Source organism: Rhipicephalus sanguineus, chromosome 5, assembly GCF_013339695.2.
Source record: "Rhipicephalus sanguineus isolate Rsan-2018 chromosome 5, BIME_Rsan_1.4, whole genome shotgun sequence".
In the NCBI taxonomy this organism is placed as follows: Eukaryota; Metazoa; Arthropoda; class Arachnida; order Ixodida; family Ixodidae; genus Rhipicephalus; species Rhipicephalus sanguineus.
Genome location: NC_051180.1, coordinates 16,077,922 through 16,092,411, shown reverse-complemented (window position 1 = coordinate 16,092,411; position 14,490 = coordinate 16,077,922). Strand labels below are relative to the sequence as shown.

General features: G+C 44.4%; 2 protein-coding genes across 2 annotated transcripts; both read right to left on the bottom strand.

The window, feature by feature from the left end:
- Window positions 1-5,254, bottom strand: LOC119393281 (acetylcholinesterase). Its single transcript, XM_037660215.2, has 3 exons — window positions 5,031-5,254; window positions 1,992-3,484; window positions 1-637 (listed from the first exon to the last, which is right to left on the bottom strand). The coding sequence occupies exons 2-3, from the start codon at window positions 3,479-3,481 to the stop codon at window positions 490-492; spliced, it is 1,638 nt and encodes a 545-aa protein (XP_037516143.1). The 5' UTR covers window positions 3,482-3,484; window positions 5,031-5,254; the 3' UTR covers window positions 1-489.
- A 5,130-nt stretch (window positions 5,255-10,384) lies between these two features.
- Window positions 10,385-13,963, bottom strand: LOC119393279 (acetylcholinesterase). The gene is made up of 3 exons (XM_037660214.2): window positions 13,786-13,963; window positions 11,368-12,866; window positions 10,385-10,590 (listed from the first exon to the last, which is right to left on the bottom strand). Exons 2-3 carry the CDS (start codon window positions 12,861-12,863, stop codon window positions 10,443-10,445), a joined length of 1,644 nt encoding a protein of 547 aa, XP_037516142.1. The 5' UTR covers window positions 12,864-12,866; window positions 13,786-13,963; the 3' UTR covers window positions 10,385-10,442.
- Window positions 13,964-14,490: the final 527 nt, after the last annotated feature.

The window sequence follows — 14,490 nt, the reverse complement described above, 5'->3', positions numbered from 1 at the left end:
TAGCAAGCTCAAAGCTGTTTTATTTGAGACCAGTGTCTGTGTCCGACTAGGCAAGAGTAGCAGGAAGAGCCGATCGAGTCATTCCAATTCATCGGGAGGCGAAACTTCCACTTCACCACAGGGGACTCATAAATTTTAAACCGTATAACCTATAAACGTCGATTGTTTATTTCTTGCTTGTTGTTTTCTAGCTTGACGAGGTTAGCAGCAGCAATGGCAATGACAGAAAAATATGGAAGCGCTCATGTCAAGAACAACAAGCGAACAAACCTCGACAAACGGACTAACTCAGGCTGAAATAACAAGAGGAAATGAACACGCGATTTATGTCGCTGCATGTTTACTGCATTTGGACGGACTCCAAAATTTTGACAGAACACCCTGTTTCAGACAGCATGTCACCATTCATGGCCTTAGGAAGCGTGACGTGTCTTCTTTGCCTCAACTGTCTCGCAAGAAGCTATCAGAACAAGGCTCTATCCCGTCATTTCATTCATAGGGCTTTTGTTCCTCCCAAATGTCGCACACAGACTGAAGAAGGTGTTTTTTGTTGACGTTGGCTTCTTTTCCAATTTCCATGTAATCACGTTCTTCACCAAACTTCGGCCAGGTGGTGTTGTCAGGGACACGTGGTACTCTGTAATACAATCAGACGTAAACGTTGCATTATTCTCCCACGAGTGTTGCGACGAAGTTGGCCCTGAAGGTTTTCACAATATTAGAAGCCGGTGTTTTTTGTTTTTTTTTTCATGTTAAGGTCTGCATGAGATGGACAAAGGCCCATGACCTACGCTTGAGAAAACTTAAAAAAAAGAAAAAAAAAAAACTCTCGAAGTAGGGTTGTTCTAACACATAGTAAATCCAACATACACTTTAATTTTTTGAACTCGCGTCATTTCGAGTAGTGTTCGGCTGTCAAGACAAAGGAAATGAAAACTTTTACGTCTATTACACTAAATTAGCACAGAATATCAAAGCAGGCTAAAAGAGAACTCCTATGGTCTGAAGCATCTGGCGCCAAAAAATACTTTTTTTTTGTGCTCTTCCACATTTTATGATCTAAAAAGCAGTTTTGGCGCTACTTTCGATCAACCTCGAATGACAGCTCGAAAAACTCGAAAATCTGTAGATATGCAAATTCGTAAAACCTAAATACATAGTTTTTTTTCCAAACATGTGCGTGCTTCAGCGTACACATTTTCGTCTGAATGAGACTTTGCTGCATCAAAATACGACTTCATTATCACTTTTATTGAGAATATTTTGAATAATCAAAATAGTAAATATAAGCCCCACGATTCGTCGCGCGAGAATGGTAAGAGTACAATGTTCACCTCTACGGTTTCATGCTTTATGATGAGGAGGACTTGCAGAAAGTTGACGTGAACGAAGTGAATAATCGCATCTTTATTTCTTACAAATCAGTATTTGGCGATTGGGATGCAATACCTGCCGCCACTTTAAAGGAAATTACAACCCTGAAAGTCAATTTCATCTTCATGGGGCAGAAATTTAGGGGAAGATGGACGCTTGAAGAAATCGAAAATGCTTGAACACGGCGTGTCGCCGCAGCCAACGTTTCGACAAGTGCTCTTGTCTTCTTCAAGGCAGCAGCAGCTGCCTGCCTTAGTGCGTGCACGTGCGCGTGTATGTGTATATACCTGCCCTATACGTGCCCTGAAGAAGACAAGACCACTTGTGGAAACGTTGGCTCCAGGGATACCCCGTGTTCAAGCATTTTTGATAATACCATTCTTTGTACTAATGAACGTGATGGTCGCAGTTGACCTAAAATAGAGGGCGACTGAAGAAAGGAAGATTCGTTTGATAAGATTTAACTGTTTTCACAACATCAAGCTTAAACGTACGTCATTTTACTTCGCTGCTACTTCGCCCCTCGAACGTGAAGTTGTCAAATATAGCTCGAGCACATTACGGCAAGCAAAGCATCACTACCTTAACGAATGTTGCAAGCGCAACCGTTGACTTACCCAGTGTGACTGAATGCAGAAATAATATGCATGAAGTTCTCCGCAGCCTTGGCGTCATCTTCAGAGACGTCACTTTCAAGTTTAAATACTGATCCCAAGGCAAACGCAATTTCGTCCGCATGTGTCGGGCGCACCCACGTCGGCCACCCGATCCTTGACGGCTGTTGCGAGAACTGGTACATGAAGACCGTCGTGTCTGAACCAAGAAACCTTCTGGCAAACCCTAGCGTTGGACATCCCAGCTGGCTGTCACCTAGGAGGTCAGCAGCAGCGTGCACGGCTTCGATGCCATCCCCGACATTCGGACCTCCGAAATAGTGATCGATGATCGACTGAGATTCCAGGTCCAACAGCGTGATCATCATACCTTTGGCGAAAAAAATCATCGTCCTCTTCGTGATATCAGCAGCATCAGTGTTATCTCGGAACCCCTTAGCCACAAAATCAATGAGTCCGTCGCCTTCAGCTGACGAAAGGCCGGCCAGCAGCTCACGTGCGTTTAGCTTCCGGCTCTTCAGAGCCTTCCCTAGTCTCAGAGGTATCAAATCATCTCCAACTACAGGGAAGAAACCATCGAGTCCCTGGGTTGTGAAACCTGCTGTTGCATTCAAAATCTCTGTGACATTCTTTGATCGCATGCAGCTCGCCGTCGTTTGGAAACTTCTTGAGTCCTTTTCCGGTGAACCGCAACCTAGCGTGTCCACCAGAACACGTGCTCTGTGACGAGCCTGCTCCTTGCTGTTCTCAAGCGTACTTGTGAAAGGGCTTCCGCTCTGCATGATAGCACGGCGGAACAGCCCTCTGCTTCTAGGCGACACCAAGTGAACACCGACGGAATAAGATCCTGCACTCTGACCGACCAAGGTTATTTGGTCAGGATCTCCACCGAAAGCGTTGGCGTTGCGTTTTATCCAGCGAAGCGCAAGGAGCTGGTCGTGAAGGCCCATGTTGCCTGGTGCATCTTCAGTCCCCATGTTAAGAAATCCGAAGGCGCCTAGCCGATACGCGACAGTAACCACGACAAGATCTCCTCGGGCAGCCAGCTCAGAGGCATCGTGAAGCTTCATTGAAATACCACCATAAGAAAAAAAGCCTCCGTGAATATAAACGACAACAGGCTTCCCTGACGCGCCGTTAGTGGGTGGAGCGTAGATATTAAGGAAAAGACAGTCTTCGGCTATTGGATCAGTTTCTTTAACCAGGTAGTAGCTGTTGAAGTTCAACGGCATTTGAGGACACATTGGTGGTAGGGTCATGGCGTTAAGGACACCCGCCCATGGTCTTTTTGGTTGGGTTCTCTTGAAACGAGCTGGGCCTACTGGGGGTTCCGCATAAGGAATACCCAAAAACGCACGCACTGGTCCTGCTTTCGTGGAGACGAATGTCCCTTTTAAACACCCTGTGGCAGTGTTTACAGTGACACCGCAACGTTGTTGACTGCTTAGCTGCAGAAACATTAACAAGATGCATGGCCACGCTGCGGATCCCATTTTCTGCAAAAGAAGAAATGTACACGTCCAAACACGTTTCTCTTTGAGCTGCACAGAAAATAAGTATCTCAATACTCATCATTAAGTTTAGTTAACTTGTCTTGTGGCTGTCAACAGCTTTACGACGACAACTATCATTTAACAGACAAGACCTCTATGCCTCTTATCCTCTTATGCCTTTCATCTGGCACAATAGTCTGCGCAAGGTGGTGAAATTGAACAAAACAATAAAGATAGGCCAATAGACGAGCACTCAAGCAGTTAGTCCCGGTACTTCAATACAAACAAATGTTCACTCAACAGAAACGTTCACAAAACAGAAATATTTACACAAACATAATGTTTACATATGACATAAAAGTTTGGCAAGACGTTCAGCAGATCACTAGGCCCTTGGGGCAGTCTAACTGCAACAGTCATACTTGTAGAAGCAAATGCTACAACAACACAAAAGTGCAATAAACAGAGCCAAGAATACCGGTAATAATAATAATGCGATCAATGTTTTTATCTAATTTAGTATGTTTGTGACATTTATGTTTCCTCCAAATATTGCATTAATTCGGGCACAGCAATGGTAAAAGAAAAGCCCAAGTCACCATGCCACTTAGATAAACTTGTCGTGAGCGAAGGATCTACGAATACCAATACGTTTGTTAACGAGGACACTGTGAAGTAGCGATTCCTTTTACTCGTATCTATCAATTTATGATCACGCACCGCTCACGATCGACCATTAGATATTACAAGACATACTCTGCGTGCCGCTGTTTTTTTTTACATCACATCAATAAAAAAAAGTGCGAGAAGAAAATGAGTTGGGACGAAATGATAACATAATGGGTGTCACGAATTGCTAATTAATAGTTTCTCTCGCATCTAAATAGCGATGATAATGTGAGTGCCGATAATACTTATAATTTCTGAACCTTATACCTTATGCAACTCACGAAGGCATAATGTGCGAATGTGTGAATCACTGATACAATGTTTCTCAGATAGTACTGGCTGCACATCCAATTTAACATGAAACCGCGGGGAATAGTTGTCCCATATCCAAACAAGACAGGTATACAAACAAGTTCATGTTTCCCCTCGTTCAAACGTTCGCTCCCTCCACTTTTTGACAATATCTCATCACTAGTCGTTACATAGTTTCACTGAATATGCGAGCATCACCCTTGTATAAATGTCAGGTGCTCTGTCAGTGTACAGACGGGCCCACTGCTAAAGGGAACACTTGCGTGAAATATATGTCTAGATTCAGCTCCCTTGGAAAAACATCGCGGCTTAGATTTGCATACGACTACTGGTGGTTGACAGTTCTGAATCCTTTTCACAGACTAGTGCCGTGCACGAGCCAAGTTTCCACGTGCACTTGCATTTAGGGGGCCAGCAATATGAAAGGTGCTCATGTGAGTGTTCCCCTTAACAGTGGACCGTACTGTACACAGAAGTGTATTGAGGACACAGCGTTCACTCGCGTGCGCGAACCATCATCAAAATGTGTCAGGCTTTGCAGCCAGAAGCGGTACAGGGAGAAGCTTACCTCAGACAATCGCTGTGTCTAATACAGGGACCAAACGAATCAGGGTGCTCTGCTGTCCGGTTCAGTGGCTTGTTCAGAGTCTAAACGATCGCTAAAAGAAAATGCCATGGTGCTGCTGAGGGACAGCCTTGCTATGGCCCGGTAGCCGTGTCGTTGCTTCCGTCTTTCCCCGTGGCCTTGGGCATGTTTTTTTGCTTCGCTACCTTCGAACGCCGATAGCTCGTTACACAACGGAGTTTTTTGTAATGACGCCGCCTAATCACATAATATCACAACCCTTAATGTATCCGAAGAACGAGGACGTAGGAGAAGAGGAAATCAAGAGTAGCTGCCCCCTTTTTATCCGCGCTATAGAGGCAACTATAGAAGACGGCGAGGTCAAATTGTTTTCACCTTGTAGCTACGCAGCTACTTGTAGTAGGAAGAGAGAATAAATTCCATTTGGTGAAAATGGAGAGGGAGTCATTCGAATTTGTTAAGCCCGACATGTTTCGCGGAAGCTATTTGACAGCGGGTTCCGCATGTGATTGCACGTGACCTTTGTGTCGCAAAAATATTTCGAATTGTCGTGATTACGTATTTAATTCTATTTTTTTTCGGTATCGTTCTTAATGGCTTTTGTTTGAAAGTTTTCGGTATGTTCTTTTTTGATAACTTCTTCGATATACGCTGTTTTGCGTGCGCGTATGTCTTACCGTGTTAGCGCGTTGCACCGATACTCGCAATAGTAACTTTCTGTTCGCTTAACAGGTTGCCGATAATGACGAATCATGGGAACTGGAGATTCTCGATGCATTTATAACAACCAGCCTCACTGTGAATATCTGGCATTTATATTGAATTTAGATAGTTACTTTGGAGTGGACGTAGTGCTTGTGTCCGGTAGAGCCACTTATGTGCAAGGAAGAATGGTGCCCTCCGCTGTGGGTAGGTTAACACAAACCGCTGCTGCAAATCCAAACACAACAGGGACAAGGATGAACGTTGTTACCAAAGACTTAATAGGAAGAAACACACCAGCCAGTTGAGGCGCGTGATACCCAGCCATGTACTTGCGTGACTTCGTAACGGCGCCGCAAGAATTACGAAACAAGGAAAAGTGGGGACGTTTAAAAACATTTGTAAAAATTCTTCGGAAGCCTACAGAGCCACGCTGTTGTCACTTTTGCCTGTAATCTTTGTATAATCGTTCTATCCCCTTCAGTCACGGCCTACACAATTGTGTACGCGAACTTCGGAGGCGCGTCACACGCCGCGTTTTTCTTCAAATGGCGTGAAACGCAGTCTGCCCATTCGTGCAGGCTTCCTGAGTGGACAAGTAGCGGTCATTTAGCTTCATTCTGCTGTGTATTGCTGCAGAGGATCACTTTGCTGGAGACATCATCATGTTAGACGATCATTCGACGTGCCGCGTTCCAGGACCAACGACAAGAAATTTTTTTTTTTCTCCGCTAGAAACGAATACAACCAAAAAACAAGCTGCGCTTGCATTTCGGACCTAATAGTTGATTCTTTTTATGCAATTATTGAAGCTGAGTGTTGGAAGAATAATGAGCTAATTAGTTACACGCAAATTAACGTTAATTACTGAAACTCACACAAAACAACACATTCCTTCATTTTCTTTCTTGGAACGTAATACTGAGTCCCTTCGAACTATGCCATGCGAATTTGACGCATTTGGAGACAGTGCATCATAATTCGTGACTGAAGGGGCTATAATAACTTCGATTGCAGTTGTGAAGCTGTAGCGTTACTGAATTGCAAGTGAAAACTTAGTAGCTGCCTATGAGACGCAGAAGGTCCTGCCGTTATTAACTTTGTGCTTGCAGTTACTAGCTTCTTACTTCCTTTTTTTCAAATAAGGTAGAACCACACGTATGAAACACTGCATTCGTGCGACTGATGTAGAAGAAAAAATGTTCTTAATCAGCTTAACTGCGGGCACCAGTGTAAGGTTTAATCGAACAAAACGACACTATAAGCTTGTTAAGTCACCACCTCTCTTAAGAAAGTCCTTTAAAAAATCTGCAGTCTTGCCAGATTTAGTACGTCTATTTATCGGTTCAACGAGCATTGAAAGCCTTGTAGAATCTTTAATACCAAACGTCATACTCAATGAAGCGCTCGAAGAAACAAGCGCGCACAAACAACTTACGATTCGAATTACATACATGGGTATCTTGATTACCGCATCGTAAATTGAAGACCATTTGTCTATAACCACAAACGATTTCTTCCTTGGTCGTTTTCTTTTAAGAAATTCGCCTGCAAGCGTACTTGTTTCTTGAATAGTGTAAATTTCTTGAACTTTGTCTACTGCTCAATCATGGTTTCCTTGTTGTGCTGCAGATGACGAGACGAGGACGGTAGGTCAATACAGGGACACAGGACAGGTGGTACCGTCCTCGTCTCGTCATCTGCAGCACAACAAGGAAACCATGAACGACCACCAACTAGCCCAATTCATCGCTCTTCTACTGCTCAAACATTTCTCATGTGATTGACATTACCGCCTTCCTCAACAGTAGTGGTGTGGTTTGCCACTTGCTACCACCTATAGCCATTTCTCTAGAGAACAACAATAAGGACGACGACGACGATGATTAATAACAATAACAATAACAATAATACGATAATAATATTATTAATAATAATAATAATAATAATAATAATAATAATAATAATAATAATAATAATAATATAATAATAATAATAATAATAATAATAATAATAATAACGTTGGTAGCCGAATGGCATACATACCCTTCAAGTCCTGAGGCACTGCATTGTGCAAGAGTTTGCCACGCAGTAACTGAATGGCCTAGATCAGGACAGATAACTTCTTTCAAGTATACTCAGCAGAAAAAAAAAAGCACAAGTCTGTGACCTCATACACCACAACACCACAACCTCAACCAGCGCGGTAACTCGTGCTTATCGAGTCACACTACTGAGTTCGAGATCAAAGATATAATCTCCCCTGCGGCGACCGAAATTTGATGGAGGTGAAATGCAAAGGCATTCACGCACTTAAATGTAGGAGAACGTTAACAAAGGCCAGGCGGGCGAGATTGATCCGAAGCCTTCCGCTATGTCATTCCACGATGTCTAATAGAATTCGACGATATTGTTTTACCTACGTGTATGTCACACATAGGGATCATGTGTTTGTAAGAAATGCGTTCGCAACGACATTTTGCTTTTGTTTTCAATCTGAGATCAAGACGGCATTGTCTCATATCAGGTGACGGGGATGGGTTTCAAGTAATGTGGATTATTCAGAGTAACAACAAGCAGAAATAATCTCAGATCGGTGATATTGTAGGTTAACATGCGAAGAAAAATGAGATACAGCGTACGAAGAATAAGAACTGAGTAAGCACCCCCCCCCCCCACACACACACATAGATAGATAGATAGATAGATAGATAGATAGATAGATAGATAGATAGATAGATAGATAGATAGATAGATAGATAGATAGATAGATAGATAGATAGATAGATAGATAGATAGATAGATAGATAGATAGATAGATGCTTGAATATTATATGCTTATTATGCTAGGAGGTACAAGTCATGTCCTAATGTTTACCAAATCCATTTATATCGGCTATAGAGCGAGCGCTATTGTGGCACATCAAGGAAACTTTATTGCTTAGTAGACGTTACGGCCTGGGTAACACAAGTACTTAGAGCGTGTCCTCACAGCGTAGGCACGTGCCCGCTTAGTCTCCAGTAAGCGCTCTCTAGGCTTCGAACGGCTGCACGCGTACAACCTTGACAGCACACAATACGTAGTGGACAATGATCACCCGTCTGGCCATGCGCCTGCACAAGGGCGCTCACAGGGTCGCCCATATGGCCATCGACTGCACGCCGATTTCCTCTTGCAACGTGCACCCGTATTCGTAAGTGGTCCATGCTAGCGTTATGGAGACGTATGCCCACTCAGTCGATAAATAAATAAATAAATAAATAAATAAATAAATAAATAAATAAATAAATAAATAAATAAATAAATAAATAAATAGAATTTTGCTAGTATAGGCGTGATGCCTACTGTTTGTGAGTACTACTCGCCTTAACGAATCTTTATGTATGACAATTTTGGGTGTATATGTGTTTTTGTGACCGCACGTATTACCTGTGCGCATTTGTAACCATTGTATACATCACAGTAATCACCTAACAACTGGAGTAGCAAGCCAGGGAATAAACCAGGCTAACATCTCCGGGGCTATCATTAAAAATTGCTATCTGCTACGAGTTTAAACTGCTCTTAAGCCCATACTACAGAAGTCTTTTCGTTAAATACTCAGTTTCTCGTATTGATCTGTTTAAGAATTGACTTCGTCTTGTGAAGGCTTCAACTATGTTACCATCACATTTGATGATTTCTCTTACAGGGTATACGGCGATGACATCGAGCTTATGGGAACTTCATCGAGTGGTGCAGTCTAGCACGCGTCAGCGAAATCACTGTTTATTTTCTTCTTCCCCTCCTTCTCTTTTCACTCTCATCTTTCTATTCCCCTCTCCCGATCCTGAAGCGCAGGGAAGCTAACCAGACGCCTTCCTGGTCAGCCGACCCGCCTTCTGCCATTCCGTTTCCTTCCATCTTTCCTACAAGGTGTCCCATGGTATTTGATTGAGTGGTGCTTGGGCTTGTTGGAAATTCATGACGGTATACTCCCAGCGCGAAGACACGAGCACAAGTAAGAGGACGACACACAGCGCAGTGTGTCGTCCTCTTACTTGTCCTCGTGTCTTCGCGCTGGTAGTATACCGTCAGGTGTTTACCTCACCCTAAATGTACAGAGATAGTACGAATTGTAATGAAGGAGGCGAAATTAAATCTGCATTAAGATCAGGTCGAGAGGCTCTGCTTCCCCTTTCACCTACCAGCAACATCACAGTTTGCTCCACAATAACTGTGAAACAGCTTTGCGAGCAGAAAAAAATAATTAAAAAAAAATACAGGAGCCATTCGACTACGTGAAGGTGGATGGCCAGCGAAGGTTTTAGCACGCGACACAGATGTGACTCGGAATTTCGAACCTTAACCGACCGCCGTACACGCTTGGCGTTTCGTGCACATTCCTAATTGGTGTTTGCCGCCGGTTCATACTTTAACATTTCTGCACATCAAAAAATATTAATTCGTAAATATATGTTTTCACTACCTATGACGTATTATTTTATGCGCGACACCATAGGGCAGAGAAAAAAAAAACAGGGGGAGGTGTTTAAAGGTTAAGAACGTTGAGCCCAAGTTCGCGGGTAACTGTATAGAATGTAAGCGGCATAGAAGGAAAAGAAGAAAAGGGCAGCCTGTTCGCACTCGTATATTCACATTAGGACGCTTTATTACATTTATTTGTGACCAAGAGCAAGTGCTGGGCCAGCTTATTCGTAAGGACGAACTCTTTCCCACATATCACACGTAGAATGAAGCAAGTTCTTGCCGGGAAAGTTTCCCTGCCTTTCGATGTTCATGTATCGTTGCTGCTGATCAAATTTTGGCCATGAGGTCTTGTCTCTGACGCGTGGAACTCTGTAACATATAGAAAAAAAATATTTAGGTACATTGACGCCATAATTATTTCTAGTAGACACGCATTGCCTGCTGTGGTGTGTTAGTATACAGCTTCTAATCAGTCTTGTGCTATGTAGAGTGCAGATGCACAAATATGGCCTTGGATAACAAAACACGAGGAAATGCAGAAGTTACACTCCACAAATACAGGGTATAAGCTTAAAATGAAAAATTATGGGCAACAATTCAACTTTGAATGAAAAAAAAAGGAAAGGAACAGATGGTTGGAGTGAATCCGCTGATAATATTCAAAAGGTTGTTTTCCACTGTCTCAGAATATACGAAGGCGCGCTGCCAACGCTTGTGCTGAGACATTACGGGTCTCACAGCCACTAACAACAACACACACGTGAAGCCGTCAGCGAGCCAAGTTTAGGGCACAATGCACGTTCATGACCTTGCATAAAAAACGCCACACGTCCTTGGCGCGGACGGCAATATTTTGCGGGATTCTGTCTTTGTGCTGCACGTGCACAACCATGCACGTACCCATAGCAAGCGATTTTCAAATCTATAGTAAGCGTACGAATACCAATGCAAAAGAGAGATAGAGAGGCAAGGAGAGGCAGGCAACTTAACCAGACGCACGTCCGGTTTGCTACCCTGTACTGGAAGAAGGAATAAAGGGACGAAGAGAAAGGCAGAAGAAGAGAGAGAGAGAGACAGAATCGCGCGCACACTTGGTCCCGGGAACACATCAGTTCTACAGGCGGTCGCACAGATCTGTCCACTCACCCTGTACGGCTGAAGGTCGAAATGATGTGCATAAAGTTTTCGGCAGCTCTGACATCGCTCAGCGAGATCTGTGGATCCAGCTTGAAGATGGATCCTAAAGCGAACGCGATTTCGTCCGCGTGAGTCGGCCGAACCCACTTTGGCCAGTTTATCCTAGATGGCTGCTGCGAAAGCTTATACATGAAAACCCTCGTGTCGGGGCTCACGAATCTCTTGGCGAAGCCCACCGTCGGACATCCCAGCTGGCTGTCACCGATGAGGTCGGCTGCTGCGTGGAGAGCCTTCGTACCGCCCTGCACCTGTGAACCACTGAAGTAGCGGTCTATTGCTCGCTTGGAATCGATCCCTAAGAGCGTTATCATTGTTCCTCTTGCAACAAAAATCATGGAGTCTTTCCTCACTTCGTCGGCGTCTTTGGTGTTGTAGAATTTCTTCGCCATAAAGTGAATGAGTCCGTCCCCTTCGGCTTCCGATATGCCGGCCAGTAGCTCGCGAGCGTTTAGTTTTCCGCTTCTCAAGGCAAGTGCAGGTTTCACGGGTATAACATCATCGCCTATCACGGGGAGGAAACCGTCCAGGCCTTCGATCGTGAAGCTTGCCGTAGCGTTCAGTATGGAATCAACATCCTTGGAGCGGAGGCACTTAAGCATTGCATCGGCACCGCCGCCTTGCATCATCATCATTGGCATAGGACAGTTCAAAGCCCTCGCCAGCGCACCCGCTCCGTAGGCCGCATCGTCATTGCTGTTCACGAGCGTGCTTGTGAAGGGGCTTCCGCTCTGCATAATCGCGCGTTTGAAGAGGCCTTTGCTTTTTGGAGATATCAAGTGAATACCAACGGAGAAAGCTCCTGCGCTTTGACCAACGAGAGTTATGAGGTCAGGATCTCCACCAAAAGCCCTGGCGTTGCTTTTTATCCAGTTCAGTGCGAGGATCTGATCATGAAGGCCCATGTTACCTGGGGCATCTTCAGTGCCCACGTTAAGAAATCCAAATGCGCCAAGCCTGTACGCTATGGTAACGACAACGAGGTCTTCTCTGGCTGATAGTTCTGAGGCGTCGTGGAGCTTCATCGAAATTCCACCGTATAAAAAGAAGCCTCCGTGAATATAAACGACAACGGGTTTCAGCGATTTTTCGCGCCTGATGGGAGTAAAAACATTAAGGAAAAGACAGTCCTCCGAAATTCGATCGCTATTCTTCACCAAGTAGTAGTTGTTGAACTGTATAGGATGCTGGGGGCACATTGGTGGATATGACGTGGCATCGAGTACTCCTGTCCGTGGCTTCTTTGGTTGGGGCTTCTTGAAACGAGCAGGGCCTACTGGAGGCTCTGCAAAGGGGACTCCCAGGAAGGCATGCACAGGTCCGGCTGTCGTAGGGACAAGAATACCTCTCACTCGTCCGATGGTTGTTGGAACAGTGATGTCCGAGTCTCGTTGGCAGCTGACGCCCCACAAGAACAGGAGAACGAATGACAACGCAGTTGATATCATTTTCTGCAATGAAAAGATTAAAAAACGTGTGAAATTTCGGCAGTGCGTGCATACGTAATTTTTTTTTTCATTGCCCGAAAAGTAACGATGTTCCAACGACACTTCGCTTATGTTGCTTTGGCCGTGATATGTGTATAGTTGGCGCCATAACTTCAATGGAAGGAACGCTGCAATGAAGTAGAGCCTGTCGCTCAGGCAATGAAATATGCTACACTGCTGTGAACAGTTCTGGTTTAGTCTTCGCAATGCGTATAAAGTTGAATCTTACACCTTCAGGACACCCCTACATAAATTTGTGCATTCCTTGCACAACCAACAGAGCAATTTATGCAGTTCTCAATGTCAATGAGTTTCCGATAAGCGTGTTTCCGTCAGAACAAGACAAAAGACAGACCACCACGAAAATACACGTGGGTGACCTTGATGAAAGAGGGCGAACTGTGCTGATGACAATGAAAGGAAATAATACCATATCCTTGAGTGTGGCCGGAGCCTTGATGTACTTCATGTCTTGGGAAACCTCAGGAAGTTTCTTGCCTTTTTTTAACCCAGACACATCGTTTATGACTTAGTTTCTATTTACAATAGATGTTAAGCGGATGCTGGTTGGCAGAGTGACGCGCTGCGAATAAGTTATGTAGTGCTGCAGTCTCTTAAAGATAATATATGCCAGGGGTAGTGTTCAAGTATTTTTTGACAACATTTGGAATTGGTGATCAGAAAATACATCATCTGTGATCATGTGCAAGCGTTTAAGGACGGGGTCGTTACCCCGTCCTTAAAATATTTACGGTGATGCCTATAGGTATACTTAAGTAATGTGCTCAGTACGTGCACGAGTAGTTACAAATTGAATACCTTGAAAAGGCAAATAGACGACTGGCGCGTGATAACGCGATTTAGTCTAGTGTAATAAGCTCACCTGAGAGATGCGGGCCTATGGTTAAGTTGACGCTGACGAGATGTAGTTCATTCTAGTTGCACTCACACAAGAAACACGCGAGAAAGCCAAAGCCTTCTCCGCAGCAGACACCTTTGTGTTGCGATCACACCTCCAGAAGCGCGTTTGAAGACTGGCATGCCGCGCCGTTCATGCGTTCCAAGATTTGCCCGAGCCGGCCTATTAAAGGCGAGAGTCTTCCTTAATGACTTCCTTCAACAAAGCAATTGCTGAACTGAATAATACTTTAAAACAACAAAGAAAATGTATACTTATCGGCTTGATTCCAAACCCTCCCGATGTGTTATCGACAGAATAGTTCTTGTAGTTGTATATAAAGCCGGGCTTGATGCGCCGGCTACTTGGCAGTCAAACAAGTTATTCATATTCTTGGGACCGGAGGATCTACGCCGCCTCCTCTCACATCGTCCAACATACACCTTGACGAGCGGTGAGGCAAGGCCGCGTAATGCAGCCAGACAACACATTTCGGGACGAGCTCGGAGGCCTTCATCGCTGTGTTGGCTGTGGCCGCCTTTGTGGACAACAAATGAGGAAATACGGAGCCACATCGTCTATCTTTATACTCGCGAGGTAAACGCCAAGGCGAACGTTAAAGCATCAGTTCCTCGTTTTTAACTTCAAACATCCTCTATTAGTAATAGCCTTGTGTGGGTTTTAGGCAGC

Bases quoted from the DNA above. Each gene is read 5' to 3' on its own strand.
- LOC119393281 (XM_037660215.2), bottom strand. From the start codon at position 3,481: ATGGGATCCGCAGCGTGGCCATGCATCTTGTTAATGTTTCTGCAGCTA. The intron at 638-1,991 runs GTAAGTCAACGG...ATTGTATTACAG, and splicing joins TCTGCATTCAGTCACACTGG to AGTACCACGTGTCCCTGACA.
- LOC119393279 (XM_037660214.2), bottom strand. From the start codon at position 12,863: ATGATATCAACTGCGTTGTCATTCGTTCTCCTGTTCTTGTGGGGCGTC. The intron at 10,591-11,367 runs GTGAGTGGACAG...TATATGTTACAG, and splicing joins TCGACCTTCAGCCGTACAGG to AGTTCCACGCGTCAGAGACA.